This window comes from Temnothorax nylanderi, unplaced genomic scaffold (genome assembly GCF_030848795.1).
Source record: "Temnothorax nylanderi isolate EJ_2023f unplaced genomic scaffold, tnyl_v1.0 TNYL_tig0088_pilon, whole genome shotgun sequence".
Lineage (NCBI taxonomy): Eukaryota > Metazoa > Arthropoda > Insecta > Hymenoptera > Formicidae > Temnothorax > Temnothorax nylanderi.
Genome location: NW_027249150.1, coordinates 390474 through 411806, shown reverse-complemented (window position 1 = coordinate 411806; position 21333 = coordinate 390474). Strand labels below are relative to the sequence as shown.

Here is a 21333-nt window from a genome sequence, read left to right as displayed (position 1 = left end):
AAGTCGGTAAACTAGTGATAGAAATGTAATTGGCATCAAAAATGGTGAAAGCAATGTTCCAAAATTCACCAGCCAGTGCTGGAAATCTACAGTACACGTCAGCGCTGGCAGTGAATTTTGGAACACAGCCGTAGTTTAACCGAATTCTTACCACAGTTTCAACTGTGTTGTCACACGAACTTAACGTCGTGATCAGCTGCCATATTGTGAAATGGATTTTTCGGACATGTGGAATGGCAGGATCCTCAGCACCTACAATCAAGTAGTTTCTTAAAAGAAACTATAGATTAAAGAATAAAACTGAAATAGGGGAGATCGGGGCTAACTCGACACAATTTTTTCAAAGGCAATTTTCAACAGTTAATTAAAATTTTCAAGCAAATTTAATGGTACACATTTAAAGAGCGTTTCTTCAGGTACAAAATTGCTTAAGGAAATTTTGCTGTACGTCGCTTAGTTTTGCCCCCAGGAAAGGAAAAGTGACGCGAAGACAAATCTTCAAATTGAAAAATGCCGGGGTCAACTCGACACTTTGCCTGATCGACACAATTTGATCTGGAACTTATTTTTTATTGTCTGAAACTAAACATACATTGTTTATCGTGTATTTAAAAAGTACAAAAATTCGGAATTAAGTATTACAATCGTTGGAAATAAGTAATAAGAACAGAAATTCTTAAACATTCAATTATTTTTATCTAAACTCATGTCTGAAAAACAATTTATGCAAATAAATTCGCGATTAGACGTGCACACACATTTGTCATGGGCTATATAGCTGCATGATATAAGCATCGTTTGTTATTGAGAGCTGATAAAACGGCGTGGTGTCGACTTTGCCCCGAACGTCGTTTTTTACTTTTGTTACTCCAAAAATATAAAAATTTTGAAAATATGCAAAAACTATTATCGGATTCGTATAAAGCATCGAATTTCCTATCAAAATCACTTACCGGTAGATTCGCAAGAGTAAAGCTTGATAAAAGAGTAGAACTTTTCGAGAGATCAGAAAAATTACTTTTCACCATCAAAAACGCTTATGTCGCGCTAAAAATTACACCATAACTCAGAATGTCACCAAATTCCGTTGATAATACTGGCACATAAAGACGCATTTACAGTAAGAAAGGCAAGTTTCTACGATAGATTTAAATTGGCAAAAAGCCTAGTGTCAAGTTTGCCCCAATGTCGAGTTTGCCCCGGTCTCCCCTATATATATTTGTAACCACATTAATCATTACAGTAGAAATAAGAAAACCGATTGTAAACTGAACTTCTTCAGTTGATAATTGAATAATCGTTCTATTCGTATTTACACCACCGTAAAGTATCATTATCATTAAAATAATACTGATACTATTATTAATGGAGGAACATATATATAATAAAAAAAAGAAAGAAAGAAGTAAATCTTCGTTTAAAATACATATTTAATTTACTTCGTGGTTCGCTCATGGAACACAAATTGCAGTCGTCGTTGATTCACTGTCAAAATGACAGTTTTCCCTAAATAATACAATAGAAATCTAGGAAATAATTAAATTCTGATCGAAATCCATTTTGAGAAGTTCCGTAATACGTATCCTGAACCCCTCGGGGTACTGAGCCCCTCCACCATCTGCAAGGTCGTATCCAATGGGAGAGGATTATCACGGGAAAAAGCCATGTATTTTTCGGTACACAAAAAATGAGCACCGGACGCACGTAAGTAATAAGGCGTCGCTGTTACAAGACAATTATTGTCCGTAAATACATCGTGACGGAAAGACACAATTTGGTGCGACACTTATACGGCATTCCCGAATTTAAATCAGGAAAACGCTAATAATTATGTCATAATTATTATGATCACACGATACTTTGCGCTCCCAAAAGTGCGACGCGACGAACCGCTTAGACGATTGTCGGCGATTTAAAGTCACGTATGAGTCTTTGAACGACTCGTGGCACTGCTGTGTTAACATATACAGTTGCTTTCCACGTCTCTCGATTTTTACTTTTGGTCTTCAAACTGCTGGAGCACCTCACTGCATCAAAGTCGTACCCCGCTTGGGGGTTTATCGCCGGCGAGGAGCCATAAGTACGACAGCTTTGCATCCCGAAAATGAGCACGTTCGTCTCGCTGGTACGAAATATTTATATTATCATAAATTAAAACATATATCAATTGAGTAGTTTATCAGATGTACTATAATTAATTACGGCAGCACATATGAATGCGTGTGACTCGCGCTGCTACCTCTTCGCTCGAGCGTCGCCGCAAGAATGGCGCGGCAAGGTGTAGGCAGAGATGCCAGGACTATAGGTGGCGATAAGTCGAGGACAATCGCGTTATTTCAGGTAATTATTATAAATATAAACGTGCTATACGACTGAAAATCTCGTCAGTGCCGCTACGCGTGGACGTTGCGTCGTCGACGAGAACTTGGAAATAATTGCATTTTTTTAGTATGGCACATAAGCGCCGCGTAAAACGACAATAAAATATAGTTATTAACAGAAGAATCTGAGAAAAAAATGCAATTGCGATTATGTCAATTAATTAGTTAGTCGAGATAATATAAATACGTTTGTGGTTAGTACTAATTGATTTATAAATTAGAATTATCGAAGAAGGCAGCTTTGTGACTCTGAAACAGGAAATATTAAAAAATGCCGATGTCAATGAAAGTAACGATATTAATTCTCTCTGATTGAATGACGATGTTAACAGTCACTATTTTCTTGAATTAACATCGCTCATACCACCACTGTGTGGCGATTGTGGCGCAAAGAAATGTGCGCTGGGCTAGTGAGCCGCAGATCCGGGTTCAAATCCGACCAAAAGTCGTTGGTTTTTATTCGATCGCCAGTCCTTTCGGACAGTGATGGCAACCCACCGAGAGTATCTTGCCACGTTGAATCTCTTTGTATTTGGAGAAAAAACCTCGAACACGAAAGTCACGAATGCCCCAACACGTAAAAAGCAAGGATGTATTGTCCGCTCACATGTTATAGCGGATATAATCGCATTGTTTTAGACTTTCAGAGTGTCCGCAGGACACATGTGATCGGACAATACATCCCTTCTTTTTACGTGTTGGGGCACTTCGGGCATTTGTCAAATACATTATCAGTTTGACAAAACAATATAATCGCATTATATTAATGTTCTGCTAACACGATCGGGTGGTGTATCTTTTTTTTTTACTTTTTTAGGGCGCAGTGTGGTCTATAATGGCAAAGGTGTCACACTCGTATAACCGCGAGGACTCGGGTTCGAGTCCATCTGACCACAGTTGGAATTTTAATATTTCATCTTTCACAGAAGAAAGACGTTAACCTGTTGGTTTTCTTCCACACGTAGCAACTGGGCACTGCTACGTGTGACATGAGTAAGAAAAGGAGGGATACAGGTGTATATGTATCATATGTTTTTCGAAGTATAAATAAAACTAAAAAAAATTAGTATAAATAAAACTAATATAAATTAGCAAGTCTACAATGTTGTGAAATCAACAAGGCCGATTGCTCGCACGGCAGTCATCATGCTGAATCATTTTTGGCACCATGATGATTACTAGGCGAATTTGATGATCGCCTGCAGCTCTCTCCGGCCGCGGGTCGATCGATGAATCATATTAAACTTCGAAAGTAATCCACAGCTGTCCAGAAAGCAATAGCACAAACAGATATGACATATATGTATACATAAAATACATTATCAGCTTGACATCGCTCTCTGTATTTTTCTTGAACGTTTTTATAATCGATTATAGCTTGAAGATAACTATTGCTCGCAATCCGCAACAATGAGGCTGCTGCTGTGATTCGTCCGATTATCTAATTTGTTTTTTTTAAATTTATTTTCTACAATTTGGAGTTGCGACAATAGTTCTATGCATCATTTCATGTATCATCATACATTATTTATACATACATATATGTAATATAATAATATATAATAATATATAATATATACACATATTTCTTTTATTTCTACTGATAACTGCAAAGTCATTTTGTCGAAATAAATTGGATTAAACATTATATATAACATAATATATAACAAAACATGTATAATATATAATAAAAAAATATATATACAATAAAATATAATATGTAAAATATCTGATTAAAAAAAAAATGATTTTGCGATTTTCAAGAGAAATGAAGAAAAATAAATTATGCTGTCCATCAACCGGCACTTGACAATGTATATTCTGACAAGTGCATGTTTAAGATGCGATCTGCCGATCGTTTCCAATCGCAATTTTCTAATGGTGCTGATATCGGTCGGTGTATATGCTCGCGGAATATACACCTGATGCCGCATTATAAATTTTAATGTGCACTTTCCGTATGGACGTGCCCAGGGTCGGATACGAACGTCGATATTTTCAAATTCGTGATGGGCGTAAAGTCAACGATTTTTTTTTGCGTAGCAGAAATTTCGCATCGCATTTACCATTCGCTTTCGTATCGCCATACGATCAATGATTCACATCGGTGCAAATCTAATCGAAGAATTAATCGCGCTTAGCAATTAATCAATATCTCCGGACATGTTCATTATTTGACATAAATGGAATGTTTAATTACTTTTAGAATACTTAATAAAAAGATATTTTTATTTATTGTAAACTGTAACGTTAACAGCTGGGGAAAACCTCGCGCTTAATTAACTGCGCGTATATTTCCAGATCTCGCACTTTATTATTCAACATGAATGTTAAGAAGATATCGTTGATTCTTAATTTATAGCGACAGCGCAAGGAAGGAGAGCGATTAAAGCAAATTACCCCGTTTGATCGGTCGCAATTTCCACGTCGCAGAATCACCGCAATTATGTTATCTGAAGCGCTCGATATGTATCTACGTCCCTGCATTTACCCCGCGTATTACTGCGACCGGGAGACATTTGTCCTGCTAAGCGGAAGTTTCACCCGTTTAGTTGATCTCCCCGGTCTATCGCGCTGTAAACTTCCCTCGACCGATCCTCCAACGGTGAACAAAAAAAAATGAGATTATCGCTCTGTTCGGCGTGTCCGATGTTGCTTTTCGTTCTTCTCGACACTTCGGCAAGGAACATTTACTTCAACGTCAACGTCTTCGTCGACGTGATACTGAGCGTCCGAAGACAATATACCGCGGCGCCCGTTATATTCACCCATCCTGGAGACCAGTACGGGGATTACGGGGGTCAGTTCGAAATATCTTCCAATTGGCACACTTATTATTGCTAGGACACACATGTATATCTGTTATACAGGGAAAGAAATGATTAGTCTAATTGGGAATAATCTTGGTTAATTGAATATATTGTGCTCTTGTTTTAATTTTAATAAAACAAGTATTTATTTTATTAATATACTGTTATTAAATTAATAAGATTATTTCCAATTAGATCTAATGCTGTTAATACAACATTATCTTCTTCCATGTATAAATATGTATATTAACACATTGTATGTCTGACATGTTTTGTACATTTATGTACGCCCAGTAGAATTTGCATTATCATAAGCATATAATAATAAGACCGTGCAATATGATTAAATAAAACTGTATCCCCACGGGTACTTTTGAATAGCGTATCTTTTACTTTACACTTTACATTGTTATCTATATAGCTATTTATTTTATTTAACATCCAAAAAAGTCGTGGAAAACATTTGAAAGCGCATCATTGTAAATTTCAGTAATTTAAGAAATACAAATTATATTGACTACTTTGTTAAAAGATTCTCTATAATTCTAGTAAAAGATCATACAAAGTTTTTTGTTTGTTTAAAGAACTCGAGAGAGTTCTCCAGCTTTTCTAATATCCGAGCTTGTTGAGCTGATTTTGGAAAATCCTCGCTGTAGATTTACAAATCACACATCTGATACATGAGAGCAGCCGCTTGCTGAGTCGACATTACATAATGACCGCGGACATGCACTTCAAAATGTTACGGACGTCACTCAGGTACTACCGACAAGTAGTCCACCCTATCACCATCGTCATTTTACCCGATTTCGAGGCGTATCTGGACTTCGCGGAGGCTACCAAGACCTACCCCATGTCCTTCCCGGTGTGGTTCATGCTGTTTCTCTACACCCCCGACAACGGTACCCACGACTACTGCCGCGAGCCGGTCAGTAATCCCCTCAATTTGGCGTTCGACACGCAGATGCTGGTATTGTGCAACAACGATTCGATCCTACGGGAATGGTACTCTGTCGATGGCGAGACCGTCAAAATCTTTGACTTGGCAGAGTGGGGAGATGACGAAAACAAATTTATTGCTCTAACGAACCTGTCTCTCTATGAACGGAGAAAAGACATGGAAGGAGTTGTTCTACGGGCGGTCACGGTCAAGGTGCTCGATAAGATGTGATTTTCGCTATATATGATATCTCTAGTAGCACAACGTCGTCGTCATAATATAGGGATCCCGCTGTTTATTTAAAATTCTGCGAAAGAGAAAGAGATATCTCAGATTGGCGTTACAAGTGTTACAAATCAATTTTGATTTTTAGCGCGATAAAGAGATTTATTGCACGTTAGATCATGTCATCGTAGGCGTGTAATATTTGCATTTCATCAATAGTCGATATTGGCATCATATTGACACTGTATTTGGATGTAATTAATAATTAATATGAGCATGATATTGAGAAATATTAGCTAATATTTAGTGAAGCTATTGTAGTTTACTACTAGAGATAAAATATATATGTATACGCATATATAAAATAATATGTACGCTTTGATAATTAATTAATAACTAATATATTACTAACTAATAAATTAACAACTAATATTGGTGGAAATATTTGACACTTGAATATTTTCAAATTTTTAACTGTTAAAAGAAATTGATTTTTACTTATCGGATATTACTTTATCTTCTCAAGAATCTGTATTATTTATATAATAATATAATATTGTGCAGCATATTAGTATTATATAATTAGTATAATATAAATATATAATTAGAATTATGTAAATATAAAATATAATTAGTATTATATAAATAATACAGTTTCTGAGAAAGATTATTATATCGATTTTTTTAACAATAGAAAATTTGTAATAAATTAATGTAATAAAAACGTAATAATTGTAATAGAATTTATATACTATAATTCTACAACTCGTACGATAAAATTAATAATTGTGAAACGGATTTTCTGTTTAATTAATTGGTGTTAAAAATCCAGGATTCGTCGGTTATGACAAAGTTTGCTGGGAATTACGTGGCTAGCATGTACGGGAAAATATTGGAGGAGCTCACGTATTCTCTTAACTTTACCTTGAAGATCGTCTCGCAAATGAGCGAGCACGGTCTGTGGGATGAACAGAATCGGACGTGGTCCGGAGTGATGGGCGAGATTGTATCGGGTCGTGCGGATTTCGCTATCGCCGATATGTCGATGACGAGCTTTCGGGTACGCTATGTCGATTTCACGCTGCCCTTGATCATATCCAGAAACACTCTGTATTTCAAGGAACCGGGAATATGTGGCGTCAAGTGGCTCGGCTATTTTCAGGTAATATGATTGACTAACATTAAAATTATACATGGGTTTATCCTTATCTCGTTATTGCCGCTACGAAAATAATAGGTGAGAGTCGCCTAATGTGTCCGGCCACCTAAATCGTGCCTTATCAATTTTTTCTCATTGCTCTAACGCTAAAAATGAAATAAATGAGCAGAAAGACAAAAATTCCCAGATTACACCTTATTTTCTCTGTATTACAAACACATAAAAAAAATCAAATATAATTATTGTAATTTTTGATCAATTTATGCAGCTGATAATAATTTAATGTAATTTTATTCTGCATTTTTATGCTTTGATAAAAGTAGATTTATTATAGAATATTTTATATTTATTTTATGTACATATTACAATTATTATAAAAGTTAATTTAATATTTTTATAAAACGAATCATATTTCCTAAATTGGTTAGACATATAATAGTAACTGTTTTAAACATCAAACTACAGTTTCCAATATTAACTTGCATGCAAATTACCAAATAAGTAAATTATCAAATGAGTAGGTATAACATAAAATAAGTAATAACAATTTTAGTGACTCCTTTCAATATATTGGAATAGCTCCTTTTCAAATCGCGTAAGCTTGATTTAATTTTGAACTAGACCTAATATCTGAATTCGTACGATCGTGACAGACATTCAATTCGTGCACGTGGGCTACGATTGTCACGCTGATAGCGATCGCGCCGCTTCTCCTATCCTACATGAAAACAATCCGCGAATCTGGAAGCATGATGGAACTGATCTCTGAGAATTTTATCTGCATTTGGGGTATCTTCTGCCAGCAGGCGCTTATAGGTATCACCCTATCCTATAAATCCTATCTATAATAATGATTTCCGAGGCAGTTCTAATTAAACATTCGGCTATAAAATATCACGATTGCTCGCTTTTCTTAGTACGAAAAGAAAGTAAAATAAATTATTTTAATTAGACTAATCTCGGACTCTATTTTCTCCTTGTTCAAAAGTACAACTGGAGCTTATAAGTAAATTTTTTCCTCCAGAGTTTCCGAGAAGAACGTCGCTGCGCATCGCGTACTTGACGATATTTTTGACAGCGGTGTTGATAGCGGCTCACTATTCGGCGGCGTTAGTCTGCTTCCTAACGGCGTGCACTCGCGTTCTGCCCTTTCAGACGATAGAAGAATTCGTCGATGACGGCACCTATAAGTTAATCGTTCTACGCGGCAGTGCCGACTACGACTTAGCCGCCGTAAGTTTACTCGGCGATCCAGGAGCTCGACTTTCACTTCTGCCCGTACACCTTTTGAGCGATCAAAGTTATGTCAGAGACCATGTTGCATTCGGTAATATGGAATCATAATCACGTTTAATAATATCTACCGTGTGGTTTCGTTCACGCTGACGGTACATGGAGTGATAAATGGTTTGCGCGACAGTTTCAGGCGAGAAACAAGGACCCGACATCTTTCTCGGTGAAACTGATGAAATTAATGAAGGACAAACAGGAACTGCCAGAGAATATGATAGATGGCTTTACTCAAGTACGATTGACAATTCGTATTTTTACGCACGACGAGTACAATATGAGATCAATTTTAACAATGCAGTTGCCTAATTTTTTACCTCCATGAGAAATTACTCGACTTATCTTTTTTTTTATGCTTGAAAAGTTCTTTGTATCGCTGTTTGTTTAGGTATGCAAGGAGAGAAGGGTTGCTTATATGCTGCTGGGCGCTGAGAAGAAAACCGTAGAAATGAGGATACCCTGTAAACTGTCGTCCATCAATACCGAAAGGATAGGCAACTTAGGAATGGTCCTGTCCAAGAACAACCCATACACAGGCGTGATAAATTATCAGTGGGTATCGCGAAAGATCCTCCTCTCCCTTTTTGCGTTCAATCTTACCTTTCGGCTGTAAAAATAAAATCGTGTGTACCAGTTTGCAGAAATTTTCGGACAACGGTATGATGAAGCGTCTGAGGGATACGAGATTTTTGCCGCAGTCGGCCGAAGACAAGACTTTCGTGCCGGTCCGCTTGGTTAACGTCGCCCCAGTTTTGGCGTTTCTCTGTGGAGGCATTATTATAAGCATCGTGGTGTTGATTATAGAGAAAATTCATTATCGGTTGAAAAGAAAGAAATTTCAACCGAAAGTCTTTTATCCTGTCAGAAAACTGTTTATCAAGAAGCAGAATAATTGAGAAAAAATTTACTATGTATTTTATGTTTGTGCTTGTGACAATTAATTATTCTTAGCACTTAAAATTTTCTTTACGCCGATTATCGTATACAATATGTATTGTGTGTTGTTATTTAAGATCGCAATAGACATTTAAATATTAATGTGGCAATTGTGACGCAGAGAGATGTGCGTTGCTCTAATTAATGGGCTGAAGATCCGAACCAAAAATCGTCGGTTTTTATTCGATCACCACCTTTCAGAATTCAATGGCAAACCACCGAGAGAATTTTGCTCAGAAGGGAACGCCGCATGGCTCCTTGTAAGCGCAAAATAATTTACTTCTAACAAAAGTATTAAGAATTAAACATATTAAACATGTCGTCGATATTTTCAAATGTATCCATCTCTGCCAAAGATGAAATGGGAAGGATGTCTGGCTTACGAGTCTTGCGTTGGCGATCTTGAATAATTTTTGAAATATTATTTAAATATTAATATTTTTAACAATTTTGAATTTTTTAAGCCTAGTGATTATAGTACATAGATGAATATAAATTATTATATTGTGATATATATGTTTACGTGATAACACTAAAATAAAATAAGAATTTAAAACATCTTCCTAGCGAGAAAGAAAACAAAACTTCAGTTTTATCATTTTTTTTTGAAAGTCATTCAATCTTCGTTGACAATCATTCAAGGTATTCGACATAAGAAATCAAATTAAACAATATATTTAAATAATTAAATTATCAAGGATATCAAGGAGATTTCTTTCCATGCTCGACACCACATCCCTTTTGCGAGACATGCACGTTTAAATTTATTGAGCTTTATGCATCGAAAACTAAGATACGTCGATATACTTGAAATAGTAGCAAAGTGATGCGCGGATAAGTATAATGTCAGCTACGGCGAGCTTAACCACGGCGAATAATTCATCGGTTTGGCCGACGGTTCGCCGATAAAAATCGTGCCGTCGCATATCTCTATGTACATAATTTGTAATAATAATGCTACCGCACGTCCACATTAATCAGTGACACTCTTTCGCGCGCAGTCCTAGATCTTCAAATCCGATAAATTCTTCTATGTGATGATCGCCCTTCAGTCACGGTTTCGCCCTTGAGAGAATCGCAGTACCCTCATTCTTCTTTTTAACCCTCAGGCGGCGATAGCTGCTGTGAGGTTTTTCGATAAAGAACTCCGCGATTCACTGTTGTTTTTAGTAGGATTTAGGATTCCGATTTCTTTGTGTCTCTCTGCAGTCTCATCTGTTCGTTTTAGTTTACAAGAGGGATAATTATTCCGAATTAAACGTTAATTATTTATTGCAACAGTGTTCCAACTGCGTGAAATCGAATTTTATTTTTTACACAGTAGCCGTTTAATCTACATTTCGCAAAATGACATACGCGACAGCACGATCGATCGCAATATTTTTCCTCGTGTTGAGCACCAAACTGCTGACAGAGAGTATAGGCATTAACAATTATTTCCGACTGATCAACGACGTCCACAGATATTATCGCACGTCGTGTGTTATTTTCGTGCGGTCTGGCAATCACGGTGAGTACCGGTAATAGTTTCCGGCTATCATTTCTCACACTGCACTTCCAGCCAGCCGGCGAGAAGAAAGTTTCCGCGAACTTTTGAACAAATATTGAATCATCATTTCACGTGTAAATCATTTCATTTCCATTTATTCCACTTATTATTGAACTTTTATACTATACGATATTATTTAACGTTAAGATATTTTTAATTTTTTTTTATCTTTTTTATCTAGTCGTTACGGATTTAAATTGAGTAAAATGTAATTAAATAAAAAAAAATCAAGTCACTTTTTTCTAACTTTTATCCTTGAAGAAGTTAAATATTATGATTTAGAGAACAGCTAATTCTGACAAGTAAAATATAATACCATCTTCAATGTGAATATTGCAGATTTGGACACGACGACATTGGTGCACACGTGGTCGCGCGACTTCTCACGACACCGCGTCATGACCGTGACCATAACTTTCTCGGACCTGACGAGTGAGTACAACGAGTACTGGAAGAACGTCACGCGGCCGTTGTTTGTCGTTCTTCTCGACACCGAGGAGACCATGGGCGAGTTCGCCGAGACCACGAGGAGCATAAAGCCCATCTCTTTTCCCATTTGGCTCGTTATGTTTCTTCAGCGTCCTGGGAATCCTCTCGAGGAGCGCTGCAGACATCCTACCGATAACGTATTCAACGTGGACTTCAGGACCCAGATGCTGGTTCTCTGCTACGCTCGCCCGATTTTAGTCGAGTGGTACGCCATTCGTGATAATCGCACCAGAACGTTCGACCTGGCCCTGTGGACCCCCGATGGAGGTCTGCTTCTGAGGACGCGAAAGTCCCTCTACGCTAGGAGGAGCAACATGTTCGGCGACGTTGTACGCGTGGCGTCCGTGATCGTAAGTTTTTCGCTCTTCCTCGAGTTCCGTTGTGCGCTGCTCTTTTTGCGAATTAGAAAATGGTCGTGAGCGGCGACCTTGATAGAAAATAGTCGCCTTGAAAAAAAAAATTGCCTCGCAATTTGCCACGGACTCGATACTAGAACTTAACGATGATTTATAGACTCGTATAAACTCGGAAATTGACTTGACAATTCTGTTGCTACATGCACGAAGGACTCGCCGCTGATCTCGCAGGAGAACGGTACGGTCGGCGGATTTTTCGGTCTGCTGCTGATAGAGCTCAGCAAAGTGATGAACTTCACGGTGGAGATTCTGGATCCGGTGGAGGGATTCGGCACCTGGAGCAAGGAGAAAAAGGTGTGGACAGGTGCGATCGGCCAGTTGGTGGCCAACGAAGCCGATATCGGCATCTCCGCATTCACGATGATGAGTCACAGACAAAACGTCATCGACTATACGATACCATTGATACGCTCGCGATACCGCCTTTATTTTAAAGAGCCTAACACAGCCTTGGTGGAATGGTCTTTATACTTAAAAGTAATAATTATCTTTATATCAACGGTAGGGGAGAGTTGGCAATTACCGAGCCCCTAAGAACCGAAGCGTATATCTAAGCTCAGAAATGCTTCAAAAAAACAAACTGTGCAGTTTTAGATAGGTCATTTATTTGGCTATCCATATATTATACCAATAATGTTGAAAGTTAAACACAAACTAAAATATTAATAATTTTTCAAAAAGTGAGAAAACGCGGTATTATCAAACTGGTCTGATAATATCGTGACCAGGTCTGATAAAATCGTGCCCAGTTTAATAAAGCCGTACCTATAAAAATTACTCTGGCTTCAGCCAGTGACATGAAGTAGAACACAATAACAAAATGTTTTTTTTATATTTATGCATTAATATCGTCTAGTAGGTACCTACATATAAAAATAAGTGAATGCGTTAACAAATAACGATCATTATAAATTCAAATCAAAACTTAAGCAACGATCTTTTCTGTAAGCACCTTACATTGTAAACTAAACAGTCTTGGTAACTCTGAACACACAGTTATCGTTATACCTATAAGTATTATACCTTGGGCGCGAAATTATCAAACTCAATAATTTCACTTTACAACCTTAAAATATATAGGAAAGAAACGCGTCTAAAATCACTTTGCAACCTAATTTTATAGTGTTTTAGCTTATCAAATCCGTCAGGATTATTTCTCTAATGAAAATATTATGTTACTCACCTCTTATCGAAACTACCAGCAAAATTGCAACGAGCAAGCAGAGAAGCTTCCAGAGTGCACTGTGTTTACATGGACGGCCGGAACGCATTGACGGCGCATGCGGGTGGGGTATTTCGTGTTACTCTATGATATTAACATCATTGTAGGCGCGTAATACAAATAGTTATTGAGATAAACAATGGCGCGGAATTGTCAACCGCGCGGTAATTGCCAACTCTCCGGTATCTGTACATTATTAGTATTAAGTGTATAATTAATAGTTGGTATGGATCAATTAATATATTACATATATATTAATTATATTGGTTACAATAATAGAACGTTTATAACAATGATAGAATTATGCAATGATAGAAGTTTAAAATTGCGCAAAGACTTAATCATCCTGTTTATTTATAAAATTAAAAATACAATTACTTAAGATTGTTTAATCACATCTCTGGGAAAAGAAATAGTGTTAAGATGATTTATGCTAAAGATTCACGGTAACAAAGTCTAGTGGATTAAATTGCTGCTTTTTCTCACCAATAAATATATATTCTAGGCATTCAGCTCTGGAACTTGGATAACATTATTAATGACAATAATAACCGCTTCTATTCTGTTGACTATCATGAAGACAAAAGGATACTTTTCGATGAACTTAATGATCGAGAACTATATTAAGGTTTGGGGTATTTATTGCCAGCAAGGTTTGCCAGGTAACGTTTCATCGTTACTAGAGATATTTAATATTTGTCTAGCATAATATTTTCGTATTATTAGTCACGTTTTAAGCAATTAAATGCATAGATATGTGTTAATATATGCTAATATATGTCAATGTATGCCATACATACATATATATATATATAATTTGCACCATAATATAATGCACATGTATATTTTATGCAAAGAATTTCCCAGCGAGTCACCGGTGAGACTGGCTTTTCTCTCGATTTCTGCTTCGTCGATAGTAATTCTGGCCATCTATTCCGCCTCGTTGATCAGCTTCATAGCGCTCTGTACGCCCAAACTGCCTTTTTCCACTCTGGAAGGTTACGTTAAGGATGGCTCTTACAAATTAATTGTGTTGCAAAATAGCGCCGAGTACGACGTTCCTACTGTGAGTTCGCCGTTACTTATAAAGCGCAGAAATTATATTCTTGCGCAACAGTAATTTGTCAGTCACAGTAATTTCGATTGAAACGCTCGCAAATAAAAGCACAGTCTTGTAGCCGAGAAAATTTTGAAAGCATTATAAAATTAATATTTTACTTGGCATACTCAAGTCTTAATAATTTAGTAATTTTTTTGTAGAAAAAGTAATTTTAAACGTTAGAGAATTAATTTTGTAAAGAATATACTGTTCTTAAATTTTTTTTGTATTCTTATAATGTAAGTATTACTGGCAAAAATTCGTAAAGAAGATATCATATTCCTATTATAAGGTAAAGGTACCAATACCCAGACGCTTAAGAGTATAATAGGTGTACCAATATCTGGACACATACCTATGTCTGGATACCTTTAAAAAAATATAAATTTATGGGAAAAAACGTTTGGATACTATAACAAAAGTTTTAAACAAGAAGAAATATTTTTATCTTTGATTTTAATTCACGTTATTGTACTTATATAAATAATAAAGGTGTCCAGATATAGGTATATGTACATATGTCCGGGTATTGGTACCTTTACCTTAACTGGAAAAGAAATCTTTTTCTTCAAATTATGCTTTCTCAAATTTTGCAGAACGTCAAGGATCCCGTTTTTCTGCAAATGTACGAATTGTTAGAAGAAAAGTATTTACCGCTGTCAACGACGGAGGGATTCGAGAAAGTTAGCGATATTACTTAATTATAATGAAATCAACGACGTTAAGTTTCGTTAAGTCGTCCATTCTCATGTCAATTCTTACGCAGGTCTGCGAGAGAAACAAGTTAGCGTTTTACACGACGGAGGTATTTAAAGATGCTATTAACATTTATATACGATGTAGAGTCGTATATATTGAGACCGGAAGAATCGACAATTTGGCGATAACTCTAACGAAAGGAAATCCTTACACTGGCTTCATGAATTACCAGTAAGTCCTAAATATACATATTTATTTATAAAGACACGTTTTATTATTTAATGTACCTATATGTATTGCTTAGAAGACTGCCATCTTTTATTGTACTACGTAATTGTCTGATGTTTATAAGTTGAGTGTTTGTTAATGCATGTGATAAAAAAATCAATAAATTTTATTTAATATCACAAACAAATTTTTAAAAATATAATTTTTAATAATTTTTAAGGTATAAATTTCATATATTTGGTCTTATAAATATTCATTTAAGGATGCGAGAATATCGTTAAATTTTAATATTGCTGAAATCACTAAATTACAAGAAAAGTTGCATTATAATATTCAGATAGACCTACTTGTGACTGTTTTACCCTTTTCAAGAATAAATGTTTTAAATATATTTTCATATTTTTCAGCTTGCGGAAATTGCATCTTAATGGCGTTATACACAAATTAAAGAACAAGTATTACATACGAAGAAATCATCCGAGAGAGGTACCTTATTACGGTTTGGTCGAATTAAGCGATGTTACGCCAACTCTGACGATGGTGGCGGCCAGTATGGTTCTGGCACTTCTTATCTTGATAATCGAGAAAATGTATTATTCGTTTAAAACTCGATGCTCTAAGAACAACAAATTGCCCGTTAAAAAATTGAGTTATAATCTCGGCGTAAGGAATAAGTTGCGAAAGGGAAACGAGAGAAATTTAAACCTTCAAAGATTTTATAATACGAGACCGATCGGATATTGGCCATAATAATAAAAAAAAACCATTGTGAATGCTTATAGATATAGGAATACTGGATATTCAAGGAATTATTTGTAAAATAATGTTTGTAACATATAATCTGTGCTTATCAATTTAATTAACAGTTTAATAAAACAATTTAAGATATATTTCACTATTTTGGAAAGAACAATTACTTTACAGATAATTTTAATTTGCTTGTCGTTTTACTTTTTCGCAAAACGGTGCTGCATATTACGTGCGTGTATTATATAAACAAATATAATTAATAAAGTACTTTCAGATTATAAGTACCTAAACAAAATTAAGCGAGATTATTAATAATATTAACATTGTAACATATAACCCTTATTATAGTTATATAATATATATTTGCATAATTATAAATTATAATTTAGATCATTATTAACATTTATAACTTGCTTTTTAAAATAGTTACAATAACTTACGTCTACATAAATTATTGTTTCATCTATCATATTTGATTCGTTGTCTTTGATAATCTTTAATGTAACACTGTCAATATTACCGGCAAACGGAAGTTCGCATCCGCAACTTGCAGTTCCTTACTGCAGTCGATTCGATACGCACTCAGGTGGCATAGCTTCGCCGCCGGCGGGCGCAACGGATGCGAGCTAGCACGCGCTTACGTTTCCGCTTTCTGTTTGACCGGAAGTGACCTTTGCCTCGTTAGAAAAAACCTGCACGCACGCATCAATCCCGACAGTCGACAGCCGTCCCTTACGTATAACAGGTACCGCTTCAGTATACGTATAATACGTGTAGAACGTGAGTAGCCTTTACCGTTGCACCGAAGCTATGACTAGTAGCGACGGCATTGATTATCAATTACGCCAATTACGGAAATAAACGCATCTTCCGCGAGTACCACCAATCAGCGACAAATTAATCGCGACTAGCACGCGATGGCTGTAGCGTGACACTGAGGATAGCTTCTTCTATTACCGGATCGGTCCCGTTAAATTGCGATTATGTGGGAAAGAATAAGTATTTATTAAATATTAAATATATTTAATTTATTAAATATTTTCTCGTGAAACATATTGTAGTGCGTGTCGCGGTTTCGTTGCAATTCTCTCTTTTTGATGAGAAACATGAGTGTTCCACGAATATAAAACTTGAAAATAAAAGACGCGATCGCGTTGAGATGCTCGATGTCTCTTTTGAATTTTTAGTTATTAATATTTGTGTTTTTCCTAGACCACTAAGGTCTTCGTGTCGAAATACAGGACGAAATAAAAAGAAGTGTTTTTTCTTTTCGGATGTAACCTCGGGCCTCGGGCAATGTAAACGTGCAACCGCACGGCCTTGATGATTGTAACCGTAGCTGCTGCACGATGTGACACAGCAAAAAGTTCTGGAAACGAATATTTACAATTTTAATATTAATTTTTCTATACCTCATTATCAATATTGTAGTTCGACTTGCTAAATTTGTTTTTCACACTCTCACTCCAAATATTTCTAATTCACAAATTCAATTTTTAATTTAGAACAGAAGGAAACATGACAAATGAGCTTTGTCATTTTCTTTCTGTACTTCTGGAGAAACGCTTTGATAAAAAAAAGGAACTTGATAGCTAGATGGTGACGCGACTGCACTGCGAGGCGACTTGATGATGCATCTTCGCGCGGTCGGACGGCCTCGAAATGCACTCCGCAGACGCAATTGTCTATTATCGTTCGCAAGGATCGACGACTGCCGTTTCAAGAGGAAAACAAGATTCCCCGACTGGCCTCTCTCTTGTCGTCGCGCGTAGTAGCCATTGTTGTCGCGTTGTGTCATCTCTGGGCAGTCTGGGCTTGTCCATCAGAACGCCATTACACCGCGGCGACAAGAGAGAAAGAATATTTCTGCAGTCAATCGTAACAATAACAATAATTACGAACCAGGAAACAATAACACTCGGAAACGATGATTGTTGCGGAGAAAACAATGATGGTGATGATGATAACAACGGATGGAGCCTCGCTCTAAAAATGAAGTCGTAAAATCTCGCAATGATGTCTTCCTTTGAATTTCGACAGCGTTTAGTGCAAGATTTTTTTTTAGCGTTACATAAATAGGAAAGGATTATTTTCTCGTCAGAATTTAATAAGATTTTTATATATGTATAAAGAAAGTTCTCTCTTTACGATAAAATATATTTCAATATATTATATATTATTATTATGGCCGGATAAACATATTTATGAATTATAAATTATATCTATAAATGGCTATTGGTAAATTAAAGGAATTTTCGTTGAATATAAAATCCAAATAAAATAAAAACACTTTATATTAAAGCGAGATGTATCATCGCTAGATATTTCAACATATCGCCGAATATTACACGAATAAGAATTAAATAGCTCTTCTACTTAATTACGGATATTCGTTACGCACTCAAATAGTTTCGAAGTACAATGTTTCCAAGGTGGCCCAGTGCTAATTATTACAATAGTGTTTCTACCTTAACGGAGACGATAATTTGCGTCCGGCGAGATGAGAAGCTTGACGGTTCCCCCTTCAGTAAATCCGCCACTGAGACCTCTTCGGCTACCGCGAAGCTCATTAACGTGTCCGAGAGCGTAGGAAGGTGTTAGCTACACGCTGGGTTATTTGTCCTTATGCGACACGGTCGTCGACTGATGGTTTTTAGAGGAAGCGGCAGTGATCAGCCACGATAAAAATCGTGAGTCCAATAAAAACATGGGTCGTTGTCCCCATTATACCGCGGCCATATAATCGGAAATTATTTAACCGTCCTATTAGATATAAAACAGCGCCTGATAACTTGATTAGTCTTTCGCAGATAAACCGCGCTATAATAAGCGTACCAATTTGTTCTTTTCACCACTCACGCGCTAAACGATTCGGTTAGTAGGTCGTAGATAATTGACGTAATATGTGTTGTTACGCGGCAGGAAAGCAATAATTAATTCATACTTATAGAACATGACGGAGGTGTTACGCTATTATTAATTATACAGTATTTAATAGTGTAATATTATTAGTTTGCACAAATTAAACATTATATATTAATATAAATATTTACTCTGATAATTAAAAGTAAATTTAATACATCCTCGTGCGTATTCTTTCTGGTATTCTGATTTCGAGATTGTATCACGAAAGAAACACGAAAGCAAACAAGTGTTTAATTCCTATTCAGATCGTTACGCCGCGCAACTATTTTCGATCAATATCTGTGTTCGTTATTCCTCGTTTTTGTTAAACTCTTCATTTGTCGAGGGAAGCGATGTCCACTCAACACTCCGTTCGTTCAATGTCAAAACCGAGAGGACCGTATCTCTCGATCAGCGTCGTGATCCAGGTACCATTGCGAAACGGCCGATCGTAAAAGCGCTTAATTGCCGTAGCACGGTTTTGCCCAAAATAGGCGAGCACCGGGACCCTCGGCGCATGCAACAGATATTATACTTTTCATCTCCGAAGGACTCTTTCTCTCGTGTGCCCTCACATTTATCTACGTTATTAACCATTTATGCTTACAATTTTTACTTCTATTATTACAATCAGAATGTCTCTCACGATTAATATTTCTCCTCACGGTCCTCCTTTATCATCCACGCATTTATTTTACATTAATAGCGGAATAAATCCGCTCGATCATCTCCGTCTCCTTTTCCCTTCTCTTTCTCTCCTTCTTTATCTCCCGCCAACGTTAGCGGAGGCGACCCACGTATGCCGGGTGCCGCGTGGGTGTGGGCTCTGCGTACGTACGTGTCCGCACGCACAGTGGGGGCACACGGAGCCGCGATGCGGTACCCCACCGCCGCCGCCGGAATGGAATGGAAAGGAAAAGAGCTGTGTAGTGCACCTACAGCTGCCTATCCGCCTGCCGTAGACACGATTATGTTTCGTGTCTGGCGAACCCATTCAGTGCTTCTCACGGCACGGGGGCACATGGTGCGGTCGCGGCCGCAGACGGTCTCTCCGCGAGTGGTGCACGCACGCGAGCCGCGCGACGAAGGAGTGCAGCGAACTGCGGAAGATAAGCCCGCCGAGGAGGTCAAAGGATAAAGCGAGAAGAAGGAGTTGAGAGGACAAGTGCAAAGAGTAACGTTAAGTTATATATTTAAAAAAAGAGAGAGAGAAAAAGAGCGTTGAAGACGCTTTAAGAATGTTGAAAGCTTCGGAAGATATTTTCCGAACGGATTATATTCATGAAATATATCAAAGAAATATATTGAAATACGTAGTGTAAACTATAGTAACACGAAAAGCTGCGACTTATAAAAACAGAAATGTTTTAAAAGGAGTGCAATATAAAGAATAATAATAAAAGAAGGAAAAGAGACTAAAAGAGCAGGTGCCACGTGTGCGTCATTTAAAAAAATATAATTCTGCTCTGAAGATACCACGCGGAAAAAAAAACGTGTTACATCGGAAGAAGAAACTGCGTCGCGGGGACCTGCGAGAGCACTCCGCGCGCACTTTCGGGGGAGATTCGGCGCGTGTCCGGCGGCCGCGGCGCGGACGTGTGCGCGATGTGAAAAGCCCGGTTCCGTGCTAATTATGACAGCGCGCGACACCGTGAAACGCGGTTCTTGTCGATAAAGTTCCGCGAGCCCCCCGTGCCGAATTGCGCGTCGATCCCGCGCTCTCTTCTTCCGGCCGCGCGTGCTGGAGATCCTTAAGTAGTGCTATCGCGAGTATCGCGTATCCAAACGCGGGCAGCGGACGCGCCCGAGTCCGGGAAGATAAGAGGAAAGGAAGAACGCACGGCATTCCCGGAGACCGGAAGGCGGAAAATCGGCGACTCACGATCTTAGGATCACTCGGGTGACGTGAAGGTAATTAGCGCTAATTAGCGAAATTTCAAATCGGAACTAATTGTATTATTACGGAGGAGGAAGAGCATTCCTGGCGTCCGGAGTTTGCATCGCGCGCGCGCGCGCGTGGATCATTTATCACGAATGGGGGAGAAGCTTAATTGTCGAAAGAGAGCAAATTTATGCGTGTTATCGGCGCGCTGCATCGGCGCGTCCGTTTTTGCTTCGATCGCGCTTCAAACTTGACGGCTAACGAATGAAAGAGAAACCGGATGTATAATGGAACAAATGGGATTCGCGCTGGAGAAAGCATAGCAACGGTAATCGAATAGAATATAACTGAACG

The 21333-nt window shown here is 37.5% G+C and overlaps 3 protein-coding genes across 5 annotated transcripts in view; all 3 read left to right on the top strand.

The window, feature by feature from the left end:
- Positions 1 to 5000: 5000 nt before the first annotated feature.
- LOC139774851 (glutamate receptor 1-like) lies at positions 5001 to 10186 on the top strand. Of its 2 annotated transcripts, XM_071710346.1 has the most exons (8): positions 5001 to 5181; positions 5848 to 6344; positions 7189 to 7518; positions 8169 to 8331; positions 8540 to 8748; positions 8942 to 9040; positions 9194 to 9357; positions 9440 to 10186. In XM_071710346.1, exons 1-8 carry the CDS (start codon positions 5001 to 5003, stop codon positions 9699 to 9701), a joined length of 1905 nt encoding a protein of 634 aa, XP_071566447.1. In that variant the 3' UTR covers positions 9702 to 10186. The 2 variants fall into 2 exon arrangements, 1 of the variants encoding a protein (XP_071566447.1); XR_011718688.1 differs by lacking the exons at positions 5001 to 5181; positions 5848 to 6344; positions 7189 to 7518; ... (1 more) ...; positions 9194 to 9357; positions 9440 to 10186 and having other exon boundaries at positions 8617 to 8748; positions 8936 to 9014.
- Positions 10187 to 11640: 1454 nt separating this feature from the next.
- Positions 11641 to 16333, top strand: LOC139774846 (probable glutamate receptor). Its single transcript, XM_071710342.1, has 7 exons — positions 11641 to 12129; positions 12346 to 12672; positions 13923 to 14079; positions 14275 to 14483; positions 15113 to 15199; positions 15283 to 15446; positions 15851 to 16333. The coding sequence occupies exons 1-7, from the start codon at positions 11689 to 11691 to the stop codon at positions 16191 to 16193; spliced, it is 1728 nt and encodes a 575-aa protein (XP_071566443.1). The 5' UTR covers positions 11641 to 11688; the 3' UTR covers positions 16194 to 16333.
- A 3500-nt stretch (positions 16334 to 19833) lies between these two features.
- Positions 19834 to 21333, top strand: part of LOC139774845 (uncharacterized) — a 35179-nt gene continuing 33679 nt past the window's right edge. For both annotated transcript variants that reach the window (XM_071710341.1, XM_071710338.1), the window contains exon 1: positions 19834 to 21008. The gene's annotated coding sequence lies outside the window, so the exon portion shown is untranslated. The remainder of the gene's footprint in view (positions 21009 to 21333) is intronic.

Coding starts and splice junctions, on each gene's coding strand:
- LOC139774851 (XM_071710346.1), top strand. CDS start 5,001: ATGAGATTATCGCTCTGTTCGGCGTGTCCGATGTTGCTTTTCGTTCTT. Junction 5,182..5,847: donor CCAGTACGGGGATTACGGGG/GTCAGTTCGAAA, acceptor TCCTCGCTGTAG/ATTTACAAATCACACATCTG. Junction 7,519..8,168: donor AGTGGCTCGGCTATTTTCAG/GTAATATGATTG, acceptor CGATCGTGACAG/ACATTCAATTCGTGCACGTG.
- LOC139774846 (XM_071710342.1), top strand. CDS start 11,689: ATGACCGTGACCATAACTTTCTCGGACCTGACGAGTGAGTACAACGAG. Junction 12,130..12,345: donor TACGCGTGGCGTCCGTGATC/GTAAGTTTTTCG, acceptor ACATGCACGAAG/GACTCGCCGCTGATCTCGCA. Junction 14,484..15,112: donor CCGAGTACGACGTTCCTACT/GTGAGTTCGCCG, acceptor CAAATTTTGCAG/AACGTCAAGGATCCCGTTTT.